The 23,825-nt window shown below is 44.7% G+C and overlaps 1 protein-coding gene across 6 annotated transcripts in view; it reads left to right on the top strand.

Annotated features, from left to right (window-relative positions):
* The window catches only part of HAUS7 (HAUS augmin like complex subunit 7), a 35,289-nt gene extending 11,867 nt beyond the window's left edge, over positions 1-23,422 (top strand). For 5 of the 6 annotated variants that reach the window (XM_030192414.1, XM_030192415.1, XM_030192412.1 and 2 more), the window contains exons 3-11: positions 7,990-8,105; positions 8,541-8,608; positions 16,715-16,779; positions 16,905-17,017; positions 17,169-17,330; positions 17,488-17,584; positions 21,223-21,432; positions 21,769-21,880; positions 22,436-23,422. In XM_030192414.1, coding sequence (XP_030048274.1) covers positions 7,990-8,105; positions 8,541-8,608; positions 16,715-16,779; positions 16,905-17,017; positions 17,169-17,330; positions 17,488-17,584; positions 21,223-21,432; positions 21,769-21,880; positions 22,436-22,497 — 1,005 coding nt within the window. In that variant the 3' untranslated portion in view covers positions 22,498-23,422. The remainder of the gene's footprint in view (positions 1-7,989; positions 8,106-8,540; positions 8,609-16,714; positions 16,780-16,904; positions 17,018-17,168; positions 17,331-17,487; positions 17,585-21,222; positions 21,433-21,768; positions 21,881-22,435) is intronic. The other variant, XM_030192413.1, reaches the window with a different exon arrangement.
* Positions 23,423-23,825: the final 403 nt, after the last annotated feature.

Raw genomic sequence — 23,825 nt, 5'->3', positions numbered from 1 at the left:
GTATATTAGTTTATATATTAGAAAATAATTTGAGAAATGTATTGCTCTTGATCTGTTGTTTTTTAGAGCATACAGTCCTTGTATTCAATAACATTAATGGACTTTTTTTTCTGGATTGTGCATCAGGTTGGTATAATGACCGCAGTGTAGACCAGTGTCTGGGCTCTTTTTTACCATATTTTAGTAAGACTTGCCCTTAATCAGTTTTATAACTAAATGCAAAACTGGACACATCTTAATGCTACTTTTTCTTATTGTTTGTGCACAGTTTGATTAAGCATAAAAAACTGGTAATTGTTAGAATGTGATTTTTTTTTACAAAGTTCTGTATTGGAGGATATTTAATTACAGTACATCTGCATTGACTTGGAAACCTAAACGTGCTAGACTTGTTCAGAAGTCCTTGTTAAAATGACTCTCCCAGTTGTCATCCTCTGCTTGCAGTTCCTGGAGGGCAATAATCTTCTGTGGGTTTAACAGACGGCTGCCAGCTACAGTCTCTGACCATCCCCACTGGGTCTCATTGGCACAACCAATCTTTAGTTTTCAGTTTTGGCCAAAACTGGAAAAAGCAGTTTCAGGCAGCATCTATTTAAGTCTATTTAAAAAAAAAAAGTTTTAAAAAATGTAAAAAAAATAAAAGTTTAGATGGCTTCATTTTGAAGTCCATAGACCATTATTAAAATGGACTTGGGGAAAATCCACTGCTTATTTCTGGGATAAGCAGCATATAATATATTGTACTGTTTTGGGATCTTGCCAGGTACTTGTGACCTGGATTGGCCACTGTTGGAAACAGGATGCTGGGCTTGATGAACCTTCTGTCTGTCCTAGTATGGCAGTACTTATGTACCTATTACTATTTTCTTTTAAGCCTGCCATTAGGGCAGTGCTTCTCAACCCAGTCTTTGGGGCACACCCAGCACACTGGGTTTTCAGGATATCTACACTGAACATGCATGAGATAAGATTTGCACGTACTGCCTCCTTGGTGCATAAGTACATAAGTAAGTACATAAGTAATGCCATACTGGGAAAAGACCAAGGGTCCATCGAGCCCAGCATCTTGTCCACGACAGCGGCCAATCCAGGCCAAGGGCACCTGGCAAGCTTCCCAAACGTACAAACATTCTATACATGTTATTCCTGGGATTTTGGATTTTTCCAAGTCCGTTTAGTAGCGGTTTATGGACTTGTCCTTTAGGAAATCGTCCAACCCCTTTTTAAACTCTGCTAAGCTAACCGCCTTCACCACATTTTCCGGCAATGAATTCCAGAGTTTAATTACACATTGGGTGAAGAAAAATTTTCTCAGATTTGTTTTAAATTTACTACACTGTAGTTTAATCGCATGCCCCCTAGTCCTAGTATTTTTGGAAAGCGTGAACAGACGCTTCACATCCACCTGTTCCACTCCACTCATTATTTTATATACCTCTATCATGTCTCCCCTCAGCCGTCTCTTCTCCAAGCTGAATAGCCCTAGCCTCCTTAGTCTTTCTTCATAGGGAAGTCGTCCCATCCCCGCTATCATTTTAGTCGCCCTTCGCTGCATCTTTTCCAATTGTACTATATCTTTCTTGAGATGCGGCGACCAGAATTGAACACAATACTCAAGGTGCGGTCGCACCATGGAGCGATACAACGGCATTATAACATCCTCACACCTGTTTTCCATACCTTTCCTAATAATACCCAACATTCTATTCGCTTTCCTAGCCACAGCAGCACACTGAGCAGAAGGTTTCAGTGTGTTATCGACGACGACACCCAGATCCCTTTCTTGGTCCGTAACTCCTAACGTGGAACCTTGCATGACGTAGCTATAATTCGGGTTCTTTTTTTCCCACATGCATCACCTTGCACTTGCTCACATTAAACGTCATCTGCCATTTAGCCGCCCAGTCTCCCAGTCTCGTAAGGTCCTCTTGTAATTTTTCACAATCCTGTCGCAAGTTAACGACTTTGAATAACTTTGTGTCATCAGCAAATTTAACTACCTCGCTAGTTACTCCCATCTCTAAATCATTTATAAATATATTAAAAAGCAGCGGTCCTAGCACAGACCCCTGAGGAACCCCACTAACTACCCTTCTCCATTGTGAATACTGCCCATTTAACCCCACTCTCTGTTTCCTATCCTTCAACCAGTTTTTAATCCACAATAGGACATTTCCTCCTATCCCATGACCCTCCAATTTCCTCTGTAGACTTTCATGAGGTACCTTGTCAAACGCCTTTTGAAAATCCAGATACACAATATCAACCGGCTCCCCTTTGTCCACATGTTTGTTTACTCCTTCAAAGAATTGAAGTAAATTGGTCAGACAAGATTTCCCCACACAAAAGCCGTGCTGACTCGGTCTCAGTAATCCATGTCCTCGGATATGCTCTGTAATTTTGTTTTTAATAATAGCCTCTACCATTTTCCCCGGCACCGACGTCAGACTCACCGGTCTATAATTTGGTGTGCAAATCTCTCTCATGCGTATTCATTTGTGAAAACCTGATTGGCTGGGTGTTTCCCAAGGACTGGGTTGAGAATAGAGAGCTGCGTGGGAATGAGGTTAGCAGGAATCCCATGGTTCCCACAGGGATTCCCTCCAGGTCCACAGGACTCCGTGGGGATGTACGCAGGTCCTGCGGGGTTCCTGTGCAAGTGTAGTGCCAGGCCAGCCTACCTATCCTTTCACCATGGCAATTATAGCACTAAAAAATTAATGGCTATGACTGATAGCATTGAAATCCCCATAAGCACTGAGAGAAGTTATCAACATGGGCTACTGTTACGTTATTTTACTACAGGTTGGGTTATTTTAGCACAGGGGACAGGCAGGGATGGAGGAGATTCCAGTGAGAACGGGAGGGGCTGGAGGAGATTCCCAGTGGGGACAGGAGGGGATAGAGGAGATTCCAGTTGTGGGGATGGAGGAGATTCCGGAGGAGACGGGAGGGGATGGAGGAGATTCCAGTGGGACAGATGAATTTTCTGTCCCTGTGCAACTCTCTAGTTGAGAAGCACTGCATTAGGGGACTCATATTAGTCTGTAAGCATGGTGAGAGAATTGCATGTATTTCGACCGCGGACCTTAACCAAATAATTTGTGCACTGGCCTCAGGGGTATCCTTCAGCCCCAGTATCTGAGAGGTCCACTGTAATCAGGGCCGTGCAAACCCGGTAAGCGGGGTAAGCACCGCAGGGGGGCGCTTGCCTTTAAGGGCGCCGCGCTGCTCCGTCCGGTCCAGTAAAAAAAAAAAAGTACCGCGTTGGCGCATGCGCTGCCTTCCCGCGCGCACAGCGCATGGCTCTTTGTCACCGCCCACGGCACCCAGGTCTTCCCACACGCTCGCATCTGTCCGATTTATTTGGACCGCTGCCCTGTTTTGCCGTTCCGTCCGTGGACCGTTGGAGTGCTGAGAGCTGAGCTGGTCTGTCAGAGCTTCTGCCCAATCTAGAATTGAGAAGGATTACTGAGAAGGGAGTTTTCTCCAATGAGGACGGAGGTAACAGAGATGGGGCGGGACTTGGAATGAAAGGTGGCAAACAGAGGTAGAGAGAGAAGAGAGAGAGAGACAGTGGGGAGAGAGGGGGACCGGGAGAGAAAAGAAAGTGCAGTGACCCCAAAAGACACTGAAATAAAAAAAAAAGATAATAAAACCCCAACTCCACACTAGTGAGGTCTGAGTGATTAACGCAATCTGTCTACTCTTTTATTTGCAGAAAGACTGAAAAGAGAGGGATCCCCCCCCCCCCCCCCCCTAAGGTCCATTTCAGGGTTTAGCACCTTTTCCCAACTTCACCCATCAGAAACTCGATCCAGAGCATTTGGAACATTAGGGGCTTCCAGTTACACCACTGGACTAGGAGTATCCTTATGAAAACCCAGGCAGTGTGAAAGTCACCACAAAATTCACCTCAGAAGTTTAATGTGCACAAACTAATCGCTTGCAACAAAGATTGTGATTTCAGTTTTCCATTGGGGCCAGAAGGAGATGATTTAGTTTTGTGGAATGAAATTATATACCAGGGCACTTAGGTTAATTGGGCAGGAAGGCGCCTATAAAGACACAGGCACCAAACTATCTAATCTTTTACTTCAAAAAGACTAAAATGAGAGGGTCGGAGAGATCCCGATTCTCCTGAGCCAAATTCCTGGGTCCAGTCACCTTTTCCTGTATTCACCCATCAGGACCTTGACCCAGAGGACTAGGAGTTGTACTGTAATTATAGGTTATAACCTCCCAGTTATACCAGTCAGTTGGTCACTGTATCCACATGGAAACCCAGACAGTGTGAAAGATCACCACAGAATTAACCTCAGAAGTTTAATCCGCACAAACCAGTCGCTTAACAACAAGGACTGATTTCATTTTTCTTTTGGGGTAGACAGGACGCATAAGGACTCAGTCCGACTTCTTGAGGTAACTTTCCAGTTCAGTATTTTGCCTTCACATCTGTTGTGTCATGTGTTTTTCATGTGTGATCAAGATGCAGTATTCTGCTAGCGTGTAGGGGGGGCGGCGCGCACGGGGGGGGGGGCGCCAACTGATAGTCTGCAGGGGGGCGCCAGAGACCCTAGGCACGGCCCTGACTGTAATGTTTGCAACAGACAGCTTTACTGCCCTTAACTGCTGTGATGAACTGTGCGATGAGGTGACACTGACATAAGCTTTTAGTTAGAGGTTCTAGATAGACTGTGAAAAGCCAGGTTTATCAGCTAACAATATAGGTGATGTGGGTTCCCCCTAAATTGCATTAATTTGCAATTACGTGTGTAACTGCCCTTAGTCGGTGTTCTACAAAATGGGAGGGTGATGCTCAAAGGTTCATGGTAGAGTGAAATTCTACCACAAACCTAGCATAGAAAAATAGCTGCAGCATGCTCTGAGTAATGAGCATGCCCATCGCTGCCACTTTTAAAATCGCAGTGATTGGCTCAGGCACTGACAGGAAAGTTGACATTAAAAAAAAAAAAGCATGCTGCAGCAAGCCCCTGCTCCCAATAAAAAAAATCTTGGTGGTTTAATGGCCAAGCCCCCTACCCCAAACCTTAAAAAAATGTCCTGGTGGTCCAGTGGACCCCCGTACCCCTTAAGGTTCTTATCCTTACATATAAAGCGCTTTACGTAGCTACACCATCCTATCTTGCGAACATAACTATTCCCTACACACCATCATGAACTTTATGTTCACTTACTGACAATAGGCTGATAATTCCACCTCCCTCAAGAGTTAGGTGGGAATCAACTCAAGCCTCAGCCTTTTTCTTTCTATAACCATCACTGTGGAACTCCGTCCCAAAATTTATCAGGGTGGAAGAATCATTTACGCTTTTGTAAGGCCTTGAAAACCTATTTCTTTTTGAAAAAGCTTTTGAAATTTAGCGCTGCCTATTTAGAGAACCACTCGGGAAGGAAAGAAAATATGACTGTTGAACAGGGAATATATATTACCAAAGGAAATAGTATTGACTGATGTGATGTGTATGATTGATACAAGTGATGTGTATGATTGATACAATTAATTGTTTTGTGCTCTTTTGGTATGGAAGTTTTTGTTAGTGCTGTCCTATCATAAAATGGATTTCTTTCATAAATTAGAATATCATTGTATGTTTGTATTTTTAAAGATGTAAACCGTTCTGATTTGCTATGCAAGAAGTGATGGTATAGTAAGTAAATAAATGATAAACGATAAATAGCCTAGTAACATAGTAACATAACATAGTAGATGACGGCAGAAAAGGACCTGTACGGTCCATCCAGTCTGCCCAACAAGATAACTCATATGTGCTACTTTTTGTGTATACCCTACTTTGATTTGTACCTGTGTTCTTCAGGGCACAGACCGTATAAGTCTGCCCAGCACTATCCCCACCTCCCAACCACCAGCCCCGCCTCCCAACCACCGCCTCTGGCACAGACCGTATAAGTCTGCCCAGCACTATCCCCGCCTCCCAACCACCAGCCCCGCCTCCCACTACCAGCTCTGGCCCAGCAGCTCCTCCACAGCTAGGCCACACAAGCTCCCCCCCTACCCGGTAACTTTGGCCTGGTGGTCTAGTGGTAACCTAGCCCATGCCCCAACCCCCATACCTTTTGTTAGAAGCAGGAGTGATGCCCACTCGTTCCTGCTTTTCTGGGCTATTATCTTCAAAAATGGTGGGGCCCCGCTTCATGTAGTGAATCTTCCCTTATCTAGTAGTTATGCCCCCACCCAGTGCATCCCAGGATGCACTGCACAGCGTGCCGCCATTTTGAAGATGGCAGCCTGGAGAAGCAGAGATGAGTAAGCATTGCTCCTTCTGACAAAAGGTATGGAAGTCTGGGGAAGGGGGTGAGGGGCTAGGTTACCAGTAGACCACCAGGTCAAAGTTACAAGGGGCGGGGCCCGGCCTGAACTAGCTGGGGAGGAGGCCTCTGGACCATCACACTATTTGTGACTGTGGTGGGCCACGGGACCACCAGGGCATTCTTTAAATATTTTTGAGGGGGGCTGGGAAGCCTACCTGGGGCAGGGTGGTCCGATTGGAGGGAGAGAAGGGAGTGCTGCTAGACACCTCTCAGTCAATCCTTCTCATGCTGCCTTGGGCCTGACAGAAAGTTTCTGGTGCTAAATGCACCTGAGAAACATTTTTATTTTATTTTTGGGGGGGGGGCATTGCTTTGGGGAGGTACCTAATGATTGAATTTAAATGTATTTGGAGTGGAGGAGTGGCCTAGTGGTTAGAGCACCGGTCTTGCAATCCAGAGGTGGTTCAAATCCCGCTGCTGCTCCTTGTGATCTTCAGGTACAAACCTAGATTGTGAGCCCTCCTGGGACAGAGAAATATCCAGTGTACCTAAATGTAACTCACCTTGAGCTACTACTGAAAAAGGTGTGAGCAAAATCTAATCTAAATAATAAATAAACCTGGCACTAACTCCCTTTTAGCACTGGCATTAGCTCTGAGCACACATACAACTGCAAGCCACCTTTAAGCCACTGTAAGTGCTTGCACCCAAAGTTACCAAACAACAATAGCAACAATCTTTCAGGAGATTCTTATTAACCCAATAAATGCACTACTTCCCATACAGTTCAAATATTCCATAGACCTCAGCGGTGCCACTTACTGAGCTTAGGTTTGCAAATCAGTAAGATTTATACACCCACCTCTTCAGTCTAAAGGTATGCAAAAATTTTTATCCTTTTTATATTAAATTTTTCAAAACGTTTTCAACTTCTTTTAAATATAGATGGGTGGGTGTATAAATCTTACTGACCTGCAAACCTTAGTTTAGTAAGTGGCACCGCTGAGGTCTATGATATATTTGAACTGTATGGGAGGTAGTGCACCCAAAGTTAGGCATGTAATTGTGGACAGCCTATAGAGAATTATCCCTATTACGTCTCATGTCAGTAAAAATAAAGTGACATGTCCCTGGGCTGCAATACATGGTTTCTGGAAAACATTTTGTCCGTATTAGCACAGAGGATAATTTTAATTGGGGAATTTTTCCAAATAGTACCTCAAGTAATATAAAAAAAAATGCATGGTAATTATTGTTAATCAAATAATGTGGAGCAGTTGGCTGCTGTTTGGTCACATAACATTGGTTATAAACTGCTCCATTATTTGATGATAATTTCCTACAAAAGCTGACTTCACAGTACCTTCCTTGAGGTGATGGCCCATTTATTACCACAAATGTTAATGTCCATGCCTGCTAGTCTTTATGTGGGTAGGGAGGCATTATTCTTTGATCTTTATTTAAACCACACATTCACATGTTCCCCATGAAGTGCCTTTGTGAAAAGGCTAAAACATGGGCTTTCTGTGGTGAGACATTCAGATTTTCACATTCATTGTAGCAGTTGATGACATCAGCAAACAAAATGAATCCCTTTAGTTTTACGTTTCCTGAGAATGTATTGCCATTGACATGGTTGTCTGAATACTGATAACCATCTTTTTAATTTCTGGTAAACTTTTTTTTTTCTTTAAGGAGCTGAAGTGTCCGTCCTTGGAAGGCCTCTTTCTGACAGATCCAGAGACCATGCAGGAGCTGCTCTGCATACCTTCCGTTCACCGCTTGGACATTTTGGAGTGGATGTGCACTCAGTACGGGCAACTTATTGTATAAGTGTTATTAGGTCTCCAAAAGCTTATTACAAGGCTGTATCATTCCATTTTGGGGAATGCAGGAGAGAGCCCCGTGAATTCATTAAATCTCTGTAATATTTGTCTAAGGCCTCTTAAGTTTGTTAAAACAAAAAGCAGGTTCATAGTTTTATAATGTGTTTTGAAGGATAAAAGTGAATTATAACAGATTATCATTCATTTCTAGAGAACTTTGAGAGATTTATAAATCTGTAGAGTTCTTACTGTATAGAACTGGTTATCTCCTGTATAATTGATTTTTTTCCCTTTTCCTCCTTTACTCTTTCGTTTCCTCTTTCTCTATTTCTCTCTCTGTCCTTCTCTGCTCCTCCTTTCAGTTCCTTTGTGAGTTTATGGTGATTTTGTCTAGTGCTGTCATGTTGTACCTCTTCACAGGGTGTACCCACCCCTTCAGGACCACTTCTCTTCCCTGAGAGAATACCAGTCAGAGGTGAAAGTTAAAGGTAAGAGTTCATCTTTATTCTAGAGCCTGTCTGAATCTCTGGTCACCTGGGTAGGTCGTTATCTCTCCCCGCCACTGCTGATAGTGGATTTATTATCTTTGTCCAACAATGCCACATTCTTATTTTTACGCTTGGGCCTTTACAGCTACACTGAATCACCTCTTAATTAAGAGATCTATTTTGCTTACCTGTAACATGAGTTCTTTGTAGGTAGGATAAATCTGACATATAAGTGACATCTTCTGATAGAGCCAAGAACCTAAAATAGATCTCCTGTGAAGTTTCTTCTTGTCTGAGTCCTCTCGGTCCATACATAGCTTAGAAGTCAATTTACACTGACTTGTTACTGCTTTAGGAAAGGTGTGATATATTAAACTTAGTAAACCATAAACCCAGGATGGAGGATTTCTCTGATCTATCTTGGTGTTTATAGGGAAGTTCTGTTACATGTAAGTTAATGCAACTTTCTTTAACCATCAGGATGAATCAGCCACACAAGTGAGGAATCCATAGCTGTGGTGTTTTGTAGCCCAGGAGTTCTGAATCCAGTCCTCAGGGTACACCTAGTCAGTCAGATTTTCAGTCCTCAGGATACACCTAGCCAGTCAGATTTTCAGGATTCCCACAGTGAATATGCACAAGACAGACTGCATGCACTGTCTTCCGTCCTTGAATGCAAATCCATCTCATGCATATTCATTGTGAATATTCTGAAAACCTGATTTACTAGATTGAGAATCCTTGTTCTACGCTGGTTTGAGTTGAGATATAGGAAAGCATTTTGGGGAAGGTGACAGAGTTCAACAGGCCTTGTAGAATTGACTGTCCAAAAGCACTTTGACTTCTACATACCTTCTTTATTAAATTAAAAAAAAAAAAGTTCTTAATTTAGAATTTAACTAACAAATGTTGCTCAACAGTCTAGGTTTACAAACATTCCAAAAACAGGATTCCATTACATCCCAAGGATCAGTCCAGACAAATGTGTTGGGACCATCCGCCAGCAGGTGGAGATAAAACTCTGAGTTGTGCCTCATAAGCTTCTGCGCTTAGCAACCAAGCCAGTATTCTCTATATCCATTAGGTGGGATAGCAGCTCCTGTGCGCTGTGATGACTTCGGTGTGGCCTCCTGTCTTGCTTGCAAGTTCAGTTGAGTTTGGAGTTAAGAATATCCTGTGCTTCAGATGTAAACCTAGTGGCCTAGATCCCTCCCTGCTCCCCCGTTGCCACTTTTCTACCTCATTATCTCAGTTTTCCCTTCTCTTTTTCTCCTGCCTCTTTAAAAAAAAAAGCAGCCACTGCGGTTCTTTTTCAGAGTGCTTGTGCTATGAGAATATTGTGGGGCTTCAGTGCTTTGGAGGTCACGAGACTGGTTGTTTACTGTGAATATATTTATTGACTTTTAGCTAGCTGCATTAAATTCTCAGGCAGCAATTTCTTCTTCTTTTCTAGCCAGGGCTTCTTTATTATGGATTCAACAATTGTCCATGTTGGACTCGCCTCCAGAATTTCTCTCTACCCTAGAGGCAGGGTTGTCTTATTTGTCAGACGCTCTTTATGATATTCTTCATGCGTCAGCTAAGGGTATGGCCTTTGCTGTCTCGGTGCGACGCTGGCTATAGTTAAGGCATTGGGCCACTGATGTGACTTCCAAAACTTGTTGCCCTATCGGGGGAAACTACTCTTTGGTGCGAATTTGGAGAAGATTGTTAAAGACCTGGGAGATTCTAAGGTCCAGCAGCTACCTGAGGACAAGCTTAAACCTATCTCCGGGTGACTGAGTCTCATTTTCGAGAAACTCAGAGGTATAGACCAGGGAAGGCTAGTGCTTCTGCTCAAAAACTTCACTTTCTTCAGACTTGGTCTTCCTTTCCAGAAGGCAAGAAGCCCTTTTCCTCAAAAGTCTCTCCCTCTTCACAGCCCTCACAATGATGGGGTCGAGGTTCACTCTTTGTACGTAGACATAGGTGGGTGTCTTTACCACTTTCACAAGGAGTGGACCACCATTATTGTAGACCAATGTGTCCTCGATATCATTCTCCATGGCTATAAGCTAGAATTTTCAAAGCCACTTGCAGATCTTTTCATGTTGTCTCCTTGTGGCAGCTCTGCAAAGAGTTGGGTAGTGCTAACTACCTTAGCCTCTTTAAGGCGACTGGGGGGCCATTCAGCCCGTTTCTCCAGCAGAAAGGGGCATGGGTTGATATTCCATCTATTAAGACTTTTTGCTTGGTTCTGGATCTCAGAGGGGTGAATAGGTCTCTCTGAGTGCTGCACTTCCGCATGGAAACTTTGTTCTGTCGTAGCCTCAATCCAGTCAGACAAGTTTCTCACCTCATTGGACCTCAAGGAGGCTTATTTTCATATCCCAATTTGAAATTTCTCTGGTTTGCGATCCTGGGAGATTATTTTCAATTAAAGGCCATGCCTTTTGGCCTCACCACTGCACCTTGCACTTTTTCAAAAGTTATGGTGGTGGTGGTGGTGGTGGCGGCAGCCTTTCTTCAGTGGCAAGGGATCCAGGTTCATCCTTACCTGGACGATTGGCTAATTCAGGCGCCTTCTTATCAAGAGAGCCTTCGCAATACATAGACAGTCCTGTGTCATCTTTCTGTGCTGGGTTGAGTGGTGAATTACAGCATGAGGCACAAAAGGGGTTCGAAGTTTCCACAAAAAGTACAACAAAAAAGAAGAAAGTAGTGGAAACACACAACTTCAAGAGATCAATCCGAGACGGGGTGAGATGCTCCTGGAAAACTTTGTTTCGGCTTTTAAAAAAGCCTTCATCAGGGGTCGATCAGTAGTTGCACAGAATATACTGACAGACAATGGAGCTCATAAAATCTTGTCTCTGTATAGCAATAGAATTCACTACACCCTGCACTGCTTAGCCACCCCAGACCTGAGCGAACAGAAATCAATCAGTGATTTCTGTTCGCTCAGGTCTGGGGTGGCTAAGCAGTGCAGGGTGTAGTGAATTCTATTGCTATACAGAGACAAGATTTTATGAGCTCCATTGTCTGTCAGTATATTCTGTGCAACTACTGATCGACCCCTGATGAAGGCTTTTTTAAAAGCCGAAACACGGACCGTGTAGGGTCCCTAATAAAGTTTTCCTGGAGCATCTCACCCCCTGTCTCGGATTGATCTCTTGAAGTTGTGTGTTTCCACTACTTTCTTCTTTTTTGAATTACAGCATGAGCCATCTTACCTCCACCTAGACCCTGGAGATTCTGGAAGTGTGCTTCAGTACCCAAGCGAGGAAGATTTTCCTGCTTCAGCATCGTCAGCTCAAGCTCAGATAGCAAATTCTCAGGCTTCTCTCACTTCCTTGCCTGCAGGCGTGGGATTATGCTCAGGTTCTCTGTTCTGTAGCAGCAACTTTGGGTGTTCTGCCTTGGGTGAAGTTCCACATGCGGCCCCTACAGTTGTCCCTCTTGAGCCAGTGGTCTCCAGTCTTGGGGACTTACGACCAGCTGGTGCCATGGACACCTCAAGCCAGACTGAGTCTGACTTTGTGGCTTCTCCCTGCATACACTCATGTGGGGTTGCCCTTACAGATTCCCAGTTGGTGTGTTATCACCTCCGATGGCTGCCTCTGTGGATGGGGAGCCCATTATCTCCACCACTCTGCATAGAGCCACTTGTCAAGATTGGAGGCTTCCTGGTCCATCAACAGATTGGAAATTCGAGCTGTCTGGAAAATTCTACTAACCTTTGCACCTCTTCTTCACGGGAGGCCAGTGTGAGTGTTCTCAGACAGATTCACAGCTGTGCCTTACATCAACAGATAAGGAGGAACAAAGAGTGTATCTCTAGCCCAGGAGCCATGTCTTCTTTTTCAGTGGGCGGAATTGAACATTCCAAAGACTTCAGTGAATCCCATAGCGGGTTCACTGAACTCGCAAGCGGATTTCCTCAGCACAGTGTCTCTGGCCCCGGGGGAATGGCAACTGTCAAAGACTGCATTTCGCCTCATTTCCACACAGTGGGGCCTTCCGGTTCTGGACCTCATAGCATCCAGACTCAGTGCACGAGTACACAGATTCTACAGCCGCTTCAGGGAGAGACTCGCAGGAATGGATGCACTGGTACAGCCTTAGCTGTCAGGTGGCCTCCGTTACATGTTTCCTCCGTGGCCTCTCTTTGGAAGGATGTTGCACAGGATTGCACGTCATCCTGGGAAGATTGTTCTTGTAGCTCCGGACTGGCCCAGACATCCTTGGTATGCGGACTTTATCCATCTTCAAATCACTCCTCGGTTGACTCTTCCTCCACAGACTTATTGCACCAAGGTCCAGTACTTATGGACCTGGCTCTTGAGAGGGCACGATTGAGGAAGAAGGGTTATGTGGATGATGTTATTACTACCTTTCTGCAAGCCCAAAAGCGGTCCACTTCTTATGCTAGAGTGTGGAGAGCTTTTGAGAGCTGTCTGCACAGAATGGTAGTTCTCCATTTTGTGCTTCGTTGTCTCAAATTTTATCCTTCCTTCAGGAAGGATTTAAAAAAAGCTTGACTCTCAGTTCACTCAATGTTCAGATGGTAGCATTTGCATGTCATAGAGACAAGATACAGAATGCCTCATTGGCTGCTCACCCTGTTATAGTGCGATTTCTCAGGGGAGTCACTCATCTGCGTCCCTCTTTCCACAATATTTGTACTCAGTGGAGTCTTTAAGTAGTTCTTAAGGCTCTTCAGTTGGCCCCCTTTGAGCCCCTTCGATCATCAACTATCAAAAATCTTACTTTAAAGGCAGTATTTCTAGTTACCATTTTGTCGGCATGAGAGTTTCAGAGCTTCAAGCTCTCTCTTGCAGGGATTCCTTCCCTTTTCTGATTCGGAAGTTTCCATATGGACAGCTCCATCCTTTTTGTTGAAGATTGTATCTCGTTTTCATGTCAGTCAGACTGTGTTTCTTCCTTCTTTTTTCAGGGAGGTCTATTCTGCAGAATATGCTTCCTTGCAACTGTTGGATATGAAGCATGTCCTAATGCGCTATCTTACCGCTACCAATGAATTCAGGCGGTCTGATCATCTTTTTTTCTTCTTTGTGGGACCCTGGAAGGGTTGGCTCAGTGGCTTAAGGAGGCTATTTCTTCGGCTTAAATGCTGAGAGATAAATCTGCTCCCGTGCACATCAAGGCTCATTCTTTGATGACTTCTTTGGCAGAGTCTAGGGCAGTTTCATTGGCAGAAATTTGTTGTTCAGCAACATGGTCTTCTCATTCTTTTGTTAAGTATTACCGTTTGGATGTGTCTGATCGAGCAGATTCTTCCTTCTGGGCACAGTTCTTGCTGCAGGGATATCACAGTCCCTCCCCTCTTAAGGATTGCTTTTGTACATCACATTTGACTGGACTGATCCTTGGGACCTAATGGAAGGAAAGATTATTTAATTACCTGATAATTTTCTTTCCTTTAGTCCCAAAGGATCAGTCCAGAGCCCTCCCTTCTGTGATGGTTTTGGTTTTTCTGGGTTCTTTGTAATTTCGAGTGTTTGTATTCTGGTTCCGTTATTTCTAAGGCACGAGTTTTGCCCTTTATTTCCTAGTTATTTCTGTCTAGATGCTGGAGTTTTTTCTCTGGAAGTCACTCTAACTTCTTTGTTATCGAATACTGGCTTGGTTGCTAAGTGCAGGAGCTTATGAGGCACAATTCATTAGAGTTCTCTGTCTGCTCCACCTGCTGGCTGATGGTAACAACCTATTTGTCTGGACTGATCCTTTGGGACTAAAGGAAAGAAAATTATTGGGTAATTAACTGATTTTTCCGTGTCTTCATGTCAACATTGTGAGCAATTCTACAGCTCATGTACAGTAAGAGATGTGGAGCTGGACAGAGTAAATACCAGAAAAGTGTATTGAAAGGTTATCTCATATAAACAGATGACTGTTACAAGCTGGGAACAGCAAACCAGCAACCCAACAACCAATTTAAATGGAACCACATTCTCCATATGAGAAATGCTTTCCCTATCTTTCAGCCTCAAAAGAAAGGCATCTCTGCTCAATAGACAAATTAAGCCATAAGGAAATATCTGTGGCTTTGTCTTAGAATTCTCATCCATCATCAAACACATTTGTAAATCTGTGTACAGATCATTGTCCAGGTAGAGGAGTCGAAACACCTGTGCGTTGTGAGGGGTACTGCACATCTCACGAGATCTGGGATGATGGTGTTTTAGCATCATCCCCTTTAATGGGGTCAGTTCTCGGCCATCCAGACAGTGCCAGAATGCCGTAGGAACTGTAGTGCTGGCTGCCCTTAGAGAGGGAGAACACAACAGAATAGGAGTGGATCAAAGACGACCTTGCAGCCAAGTGGGATTAAACTGCATATTTCAAAAAGATCACTGTTTGTGATTATTTTGGCAATCAATACCCTTTGTTGTTTCTTTTTCTGTATCTCCATCCATTTTTTGGTCACACCACCCCAGGAGTAACATCTGTATTGCTGTACAGTGTATTATGACCCCGAAGCAGGCAGTGTCCCCACCGAAACACGGCCCCGTGTCAGGTCAGCACACAGTTGTGTTGTCACAAAACGCCTAGCCACCTGCCTAGGTACCCCACAGCCACTTGGAGGATCTATCCCCAGCACAGCTCAGGTCTACCTGCACCTGCTGCTTGTGCTCTAGTACCCTTCTCCCACCAACTGAGTCACAACCACCTCTGGGCGAGACACCGGCTCTCAAATTATCCCCAGTGATGTCTAGGTTACTGGAGCCACAATCTCATTGGTCCCACAGTTCCCAGAAAGCACTCAGAGACCCAACACACCAACCACTAGGATTTTTTATCAGTGCATACAGGTAGAGTGAACAAACAAATGTGTTTGTTCTTAGAATTTGGAACAGTAGACAAAACAAAAATGTGCAAATAGTAAACAGTAACAAGTAACTGAAAAATGGATCAATTAGAAAACTAACTAAACATTTGCATACGTCTAGAAAATGCCTGCAGAGATCAAGGCATATATCTGTTCGCAAATCTTCAACAAAGATCTCTCTCCAGGGGCGTAGCCACGGGTGGGCCTGGACGGGCCCAGGCCCAGCCACTTTCCCTCCAGGCCCGCCCCCAACATCGTCGTACGGCGTCGCAGCTCCATCGAGGAGCAGACCACCCGGAACCCAACCTTAAAAGAAGAATCGGTCGGTGAAGCGCCTCACGTCAGCTGCTCTCTCTGCCCTGCTCTGCGCTGCTGCAGCTGTAAAGCGATTTGCTCGTCGGCCCTTCCTTCACCGTGTCCTGCCCTCTGATGTAACTTCCTATTTCTGCGAGGGGGGGACACGGTGAAGGAAGGGCCGACGAGCAAATCGCTTACAGCTGCAGGCAGAGCAGGGCAGAGAGAGCAGCACTGAAAAGCAGCACTTTACCCCTGTGTGACAAATGCATCTGATTAGTGTGACTAAATTTTGCTGGGGAAGGGGGGTAGAGAGAAAATTTTGTGCCCACCCACTTTAGGTTCAGGCCCATCCAAAACTGGCAGTCTGGCTACGCCACTGTCTATCTCTCTTTCTCTCGCTCTCTCTCTCTCATCAGTAAAGTCCAAATGAGATGAGCTCCTGGGCCACTCAGAGCCCAGTCAACAAGATTTCAAATATATACTGCTTCTTGCTTCCTGTTTCTGTCAAACTAAAGAAAAAAAAAAACCACTTGGTTCTCTGTAACAGCTTTACAGAAAAGAAATACCATCTGCTGGCCAAATAAGAGAAATACACTTCAGAATGCAATCAATGCAGGAAAATATCCAATACATTTTACAGGCTTAAAACACATTGTTTCTTCACATAGTGCTTATTAAAGATTGCTCTCTAATCACACTTGGCTGCAAAGTCATCTTTGATCCACCTCTACTCTGTTTTGTTCTGCTTGTGTTGCTCGTAGGAGGTATATTCCTTTGTTTGTGGTTTTTTTTTTTTTTTTTTTGCTGACTTGAGAGAGGGAGCATCCGTTCTATGATTTCACAGTGCTGAGGGCTTTCTAATCCTACTAAAACTGCTAGCATGATATAGCTGCTTCTTAAAGCTTTCTGGAGAGTATAGCACCATATGTGTCCTTTAATTATTCTAATTGTGTGCTTTGTTTGCCTATATGGACCAGCAGAGATGGCAAGGCTGGGCTTTGAGCTCATGTTATGTCGCCAGGACGATCTGGACCTCATTAAGGTAAGGAGTTGGCCCAGTATCCATTTTGAGAGTGTGGGCTTTGATGCTATTACACAGACAACAAGAAAAACATTCTGTATCTGTCTCACATTAACATAGAGTCCTTGTGTGCATCTTTCCTGCAGGGTCTTTCAAGCCCTCAGCATCAACTGGCGTTCTTGGACCAGCTAGTGGATGTCATTGCAAGCTCCAGTGGCAGATGGCAGAGATTTGGAACTGGGGACTCTACCTCTTCCAGGTAAATAAGTCCTTTGTCTGTGTCTTCTGGAGCATGTTGGAGGCTTTGTCTTCCCTTTCTGTCTGATACCTATCTACTACTAAAAAATTAAAAGTAAAAAAATCTCTGTCCTTCTCTCTCTCATTCTGAATATTTTGCCTGACCCATGAAGTGCAGAGGAGAGTTTCCAGAGATATATCCGGATGGAGGAGGGATTCCTGAGGGAGCTATTTTCTAGTCCCCACTTCCAGGCAGCATTGAACCCTGAGTGTAACCCTTGGCCCTCAGACATCAAGCCCCTGCTGTTGGTGGGAGAGGGGGCCCCACAGAGAAGGTGAGCTTGCACTGACACTCGGGTCATCCCTGGTCTTGTCTGTTGCTCCTTCTCAAACACATTGCTTGTGTGTGTCCAAATGTTCATAGTAGGAAACATGGCAGAGTTTGCCATGAAGCAGTAGCAGATGGACTAACTTGATCTTCTTTTCTCTCAGAACACAGGCTGCAGGGAAATCTCATGACAATGAACTGGGAAAAGTTTTGAAGGTTCTGACAAAAACTGCTGCCACCCTGGAGGATCTGAAACAGGAGGTGAGAGGGGATTCTTTTGCAGAGGGTAGCAGAGTGCTGCACAGTGTAAGCGGTAATAATTCTGAGCTGACCCCAGGGGCCACTGAAGGCAGCAACGTACAAAAGCAGATTCAGTGGTCACTTTTCTCTCAGAAATCGGGAGATGGTCCTTCAGAATAACTGCCTTTACTAGTAGGAACATCTTTGGTAAATTAGCTACTTCCATATTCTCTGATATCACAACTGTTTATCTGATATTGATGGTGATAGGTCAAGTAATTTCAAGATAATTATGCCAACGGCAGCTAAACAAAAACATGGAATGAGCAGAAGTCAACAACCTTGGCCACTTTACTGGATAGACTGGCTGGAACACACTGGTCTTTATCTACCGTCATTGACTGTGTACCACAGTGATTCTCTTAACATTTCACACGGAGGGCCACCTGGAACATTTTACATTTCAGAGAGGACTGGGCAGGGTATTTGTGACATGAAGAAGGGAAGTTGTCAACATGTCATGGACTACCAGTAAGATATGCTATTTTACTGTTAACCCAGTTATTAGTAACTTGGTCTCATTGCATACAATGGCACCTATTCTAAAATATAAGGGATATAACGGGAGCCACATCATGCCCGTGTGTCACCTGTGCTAACAGTTTACCCACCCTATCGCCAAATATTAAAATATTTACATTTTCTATATAAAACCAGGCGCGCTATCTGCTCACATATTGAAGCAATCGGCGCTGTCTTAGTGGCTGTCAAGGTATCATTTGGGGGGGGGGGGGGGGAACGGGTGGGCAACATATTTCCTTTTAGCCGCCTTCAATTTTTGCTCAAGATCTATAATCCCCTGCACAAGGTGCTTCTTATGGGCACACACAAAGGCAATGATGGCCCCCCCTCATTATCGCCTTCACCATGGGCCAAAAAATCTCTGGATCCAGTTACATGCTGTTGATTATTGCGCTCAAAATCGTGCCACTGCTTTGGTAAAAAGGAGGCAAATTCTTTGGATGAATCGCCAAACAGGCCTCTGGGAAGAATAGGGATTTGCATTAAGGTCAATCCATACTATGGCATGATCCGATACCACCTCCGGTCCAATGGTGGCAGTTGCAACATGGGGAAAAAAACAGTTCTCACCAAAATGTAGTCCAAGCGAGAGAGAGTACGATGCACTCAAGACGTGTGAGTAAAGTCCCAATTTTCAGGGTGCAGAAGTCGCCTAGGGTCTAACAGATCCAAGGCCCTACAAAAAGAGCTTAACTCACCCTCCCTCCTCCCCCCCCATCATGGCCCAGGGCCTTTCCCGAGGAGCAATCTAGAGAGGGGTCCAAGACCAGGTTCATGTCACCCACCACTGTCACTGGGATGGCTGCATACTGGTGACATTCTTGGTGCAACTGACAATAAAAAGGATCCCTCCTGGGGAACTGGACCGTACACCTCAGCTAGGACCACCTCCCTTGCCCTGTAAATTCAAGTGGACTTCCAAAAAAGAGCTCTCGAATAATGCATTGTAGGGATTTATGCACTAAAACTGCTACCCCACCCCGTCGCCCCTCAGATGGAGAACAAAATACTTTTACCACCCACTGCCGCCTCAATTTCTGGTGTTCAGCCTAAGATAATCTAGTTTCCTGAAGACTTGTCTGCTTTATATCATTTCAGGGTCCCCCAAATTTTTGTGCACTTTCTATAGGAGACGTAATTCACATACATTCCAAGAAACGATCCTCACATTACTGGGGGCAATGCCACTCATACCACTTGTCAAAAAGACAAAGCCAAGCCTCACCTGGAAACAGAATGCTGCCCCACCAGTTAGAAAATCTACAAAGTACAGCCACCGTCCCTTTATGCACATTCATGCCCAAACTGAACTGGCATCACACAGCAACCTACACAACATTCCCACCACATTAACATGCGGTAGAAAAAGGGGAACCACAACTGATGTATGGGATCCTGCATCCGTCTGACCCATAAGCAATACAAAATTCAACAAGAATTAACCCTCTGAGGAAAGTAAGTCTCCCCACACTACACCCTTGGGTGAGTCAAAGAAGGCAAGAACAGAAAAGGCCCAGGGAGCCAAACAGAATTGCAAATATTGGTGAAACTCAGTACTCGCAGTCTTGCTCTCTGCAGAGCCCTGGAGCTCTCATAGACACTCCTGTGCTGCCTGAGGTGAATCAAAGCTCTGCCACTTGCCATGATGATCACCCTGAGAATCGAAGAATATAAAAACATGAAGTGAGTTTGCAGATCACAAAGCGCCGAGCAGAAGGGGGGAGAACATCCGCTGACGCTCCTGCAGTGCTGCAGAATAATCTTGAAAAATCTTCACCGGTACTCCTTCATACTGTAATGAATATCATTTCTGTCAAACCACATAAAATTTCCACCTTGTGTATGTAATTATGCACTTTGATGATCACCACTCACGTTCTATTCCCACCATCTTGGAAATCATCCCACTGTATGGGCCCACTCCAAACAGAGGGGGCCCAAACTGTCTGAGAGTGCGTACTCCAAGAGCCAGTGCTCTATGCAGGGTGGACAGTGATGTTCCGGCAACATTTCAAGCAGGCCCACTATCCGGAAGTTTTCCCTCCGGGACTGGTTTTCAAATTCATCCAGTCAGCCTGCCCTTATACCTGCTTTTCAAGAGCTGCCAGTGTCGCCACAGCTTGAGTCCCCACGTCTTCTGCCGCGGACACCCGATCCTCCAAATCACCTGTTCAGCAGGTGGTTTCTGCCAGTAGCGACTCCGGAAGGGTGAGCTGTCCCAAGCGCAGCTTCATGGCTTTCCCCACCGCCTTAGTTGAGCTGGGTGAGTTGTAACGTTGTGAAAGTCGGAGCTTCATGGGCCTCTGCTGATTCCATCTTCTTATTTTTGCTGAGCATCTTCTCTCTTTCCTTTTTTATACCTTTCCTGGACATTGAACCTGCAGCTTTAGTCACAAATTTGACCATGAAGTAATACAGCTCAATGGTGAGGAACTATGTCAAAGAAGAAAGTCTCAGAAAGCAATAAAATGCCAGTGAGGTGCGGGAACCCCAGAGAGGGGCAGACACGTCGGCTCGCCTCAATATATCACATAGTCTCCCTAGATCTAATTTTTATTGTTAGTGGTTCAAGAGTACTGGAAAATCTGTTGAATGGGCCTGCAGCTGTGTTATCCTGATCTGAATCTGTAGCTGGAGCCAGACTTACAGCCTAAGGTTTCACTTTGTAGATGTTATGTACCCTGCTGTCCGTGGCAGGGCTGTGGAGTTGGTACACCAAACCTTTGACTCCAAATTCTTTGGTTTTTTTTATATTGTCCGACTCCAACTCTGACTCCTACTAATATTAGGCTTTAAATTTTTCGTTCTTGATCTAGAGTACTGGTAAATATAACTTTAGATCCAGAACAAAAAATACTTATAAAATGATAAATTTACCATATATTATAATGTTGTAAGGTTTCATTTTGAAGCTGGAGTTGATACATTTTTACTGACCGAACTTGGACTCCACAGCCCTGGTCCATGGTCTCACTGATGCTTTGGGGTATTTCTGCTTGTATCCCTTTCTGATATGAGGATGTAGTGTATTCTGAACAATTACTGTATGATATATCCTGTCTTCATATTTTGTACAGTGCTCCTTCTTAGTCGGCGACACCTCCAGCAGTCATACTACAGTGCAGACTTTGAAACTGGCCATATCTGACTTCCACCAGCTCATCGCTGCCTTCTCCCAGGTGTACGAGAGTGAGTTCCAAGAGCACTGCAGCAGGACAGCTCCTCAAATCAGCAGCTGTGGTCCTCTTTTCCAGGCTGTACACCAGTCTTTACGCCTCTGCAGCCAGGTAAGAGTCGGGGGGGGGGGGGGGGGGGTAGGAAGCAGGAAGGGAGAAGCCATGATAAAAGGCATTTCCTCCTCTCAGCAGTGGCTGTGCTCACGTATTCCAGACTCACTTTCTCTGGTCAGGTAAGATCCCAAGGTTGCCAGTCATGCTTCCACCTGAGGGCAGCAGCTGTTTGCTGATTACACCCCTGAATAATTTTGGGTCTGAACTAAGATCAGATTTCATGCCAAGCTCTCTTCTGTCTTTGGTGTGTCTTTATGAACTTCTTTCCCAGTTTTAGGACCAGAGAGCAGAGGGAGCTCATCTAACCGCTATCTATGTTTCTTTTGCTCCCAGGAGCTGCAAGCTATTGGTCAGTTGGTGGAAACTTCAGAGAAGATTGTGCGAACGGTAGAGAAGCGGCAGCAAGAGGCAGAGACCTGGGGTGGCAGCAGCAGGAGCACACTGCGTACGTAACCTTCAGCTTTCTATAGGGGCCCTTCTGCCTCTGGGGGATGTGCTACCGTGTTCTGAAAGCAGTAGTGGTACTAGAGGAGTTACCCAGATAAACCCAGAGGCTAAAAATTGCCCTCCCCATCTGCGGGTAAATGTAGCTGTGCCGCAAAGTAGTCGGATGGGGAGGCAGGGGGCAGTGAGCAGTTGCATGCTTAATGGTGCCAACTTTGCACTTGTAAAGCCTGAGGATCTGTAGCACAGCTGCTGTTCCCCAGATTTGTGAGGAGTTTCTCCCTTTGAAAATTTGCTTGCAAGCCTGTGATAACACAAGTCTGCAAATCCTCTGAACTGCTGTGTGTGGTGATCCACACGGTTTGTGTCCATACCCTGGACAGCACATAAGAACATGAGGAGTTGAAGGAAGAGAACTAAGTTTAATGACCTCCTCAGCACACCCTAGCATTCAGTTCCCCAAATTCAGGTGAGAGCAGTAGTGAAGAATCAAGTGCAGAAAATCTTTAGTCATTCATCATAATGCTTATTCGTTGTATTTCTTTTTATTCTGTAGCTGAGAAGATCAGTGAACTGAAGTGCCACTACAGAGAGTTTCATAACACCTTTCAGGGTTAAGAGACTAGAGAGTAATGTTACTTCTGCACACAAGCCTGATGGATAGAAACAACTGCTCCTAGACTGTGCACACTCGAACCCAGCTCCTGAGGGCAAGAATATTTAGGTTCGTCTTGAGCTACACAAGCACTTCATGCACAGTGAAAGAAGAGGAGCACATGTTCTCTTCCACCCCTCAGAGCCCCAGGGTTGTGAGTGTTGGTGGTGCCACTTCCAGCTGTACTTTGGTTTCCTCTATAAAGGCACACAAAAGATTTAAGTATTGGGATACTGATGTTGGCTGGGAGCGTCTATGAAACGTTTTATGGATGGATGGGCAGAGATTGGTTTGCTCTAAGAGACTTTGGGAAATTGGGTCCAAAGATTCACCTTGAGGAGGAGGCTGATGAGGTGCAGCAGGAATGCTGGTGCAGACTGGGACTTTATGCGTATGTGCTTTTGCTGAGTGGGTGAATATCCCACTAGATTTAGGGGAGATTCTGTATCTACTGACCAGGAAGAGACCAAGTCTGGCAGAGATCTTGTCACTGGGAACATTTCACACAAGCCACACTTGCATCCTGTCATGAGCATTGAAGCTTCTCTGCTTGAAATATAATTGTCTTTGGTCTCTTCTGGTAACGTGAGAATAGATGGCAGATGCTCTGAGTTCATTTACTTATTGTAGGGCTGAGTTTTAAAATTTTTCTCCAGTATTCATGCCGTTCTGGTTCATGCCTGGTTCTTGTGGTGAGTGATTGCTGGTGTTAACCAAATGGCGTCCCTTTTTCTCCATTTCCAAAAGGATAATACTAAATTATTTTCCCCAACCCATACCTGAAACCCCAATGCTAAAACAGTGTGATTGACAGTCTGGTACTACATTTGTGTATGTACTTTGAAATGAAAGCATTTACTTAAAAATAGATCAGTTTGCTTGAACGAGTCAGCTTGCCTTGATATTGTTACTGTGTCTGCTGTCATGCCTGGATATTATGATGAGAAAGTTTCTTTCCCAGGTCACTTTGCTGTTTTTAATAGCAATTCCATATGATGATAAAACAACCTGGCAGTAATATTTCTTCCCTTCTGCCTGACTAACTTGGAGCCACACTGACAGCAGTACATAATTATTGCCAAACTGGGACAGACCAAGGGTCCATCAAGTCCAGCATCCTGTTTCCAACAGTGGCCAATCCAGGTCACAAATACCTGTCAAGATCCCAAAAAAGTACAAAACATTTTATACTGCTTATCCCAGAAACAGTGGATTTTCCCCAAGTCCAATTTAATAATGGTCTGTGGCCTTTTCCTTTAGGAAGCCGTCCAAACCTTTTTAAAACTCTGCT

Source organism: Microcaecilia unicolor, chromosome 2 (assembly GCF_901765095.1).
Source record: "Microcaecilia unicolor chromosome 2, aMicUni1.1, whole genome shotgun sequence".
NCBI lineage: Eukaryota > Metazoa > Chordata > Amphibia > Gymnophiona > Siphonopidae > Microcaecilia > Microcaecilia unicolor.
The sequence above is the reverse complement of the archived record's forward strand: the minus strand, read 5'-3'. Positions and strand labels throughout refer to the sequence as shown.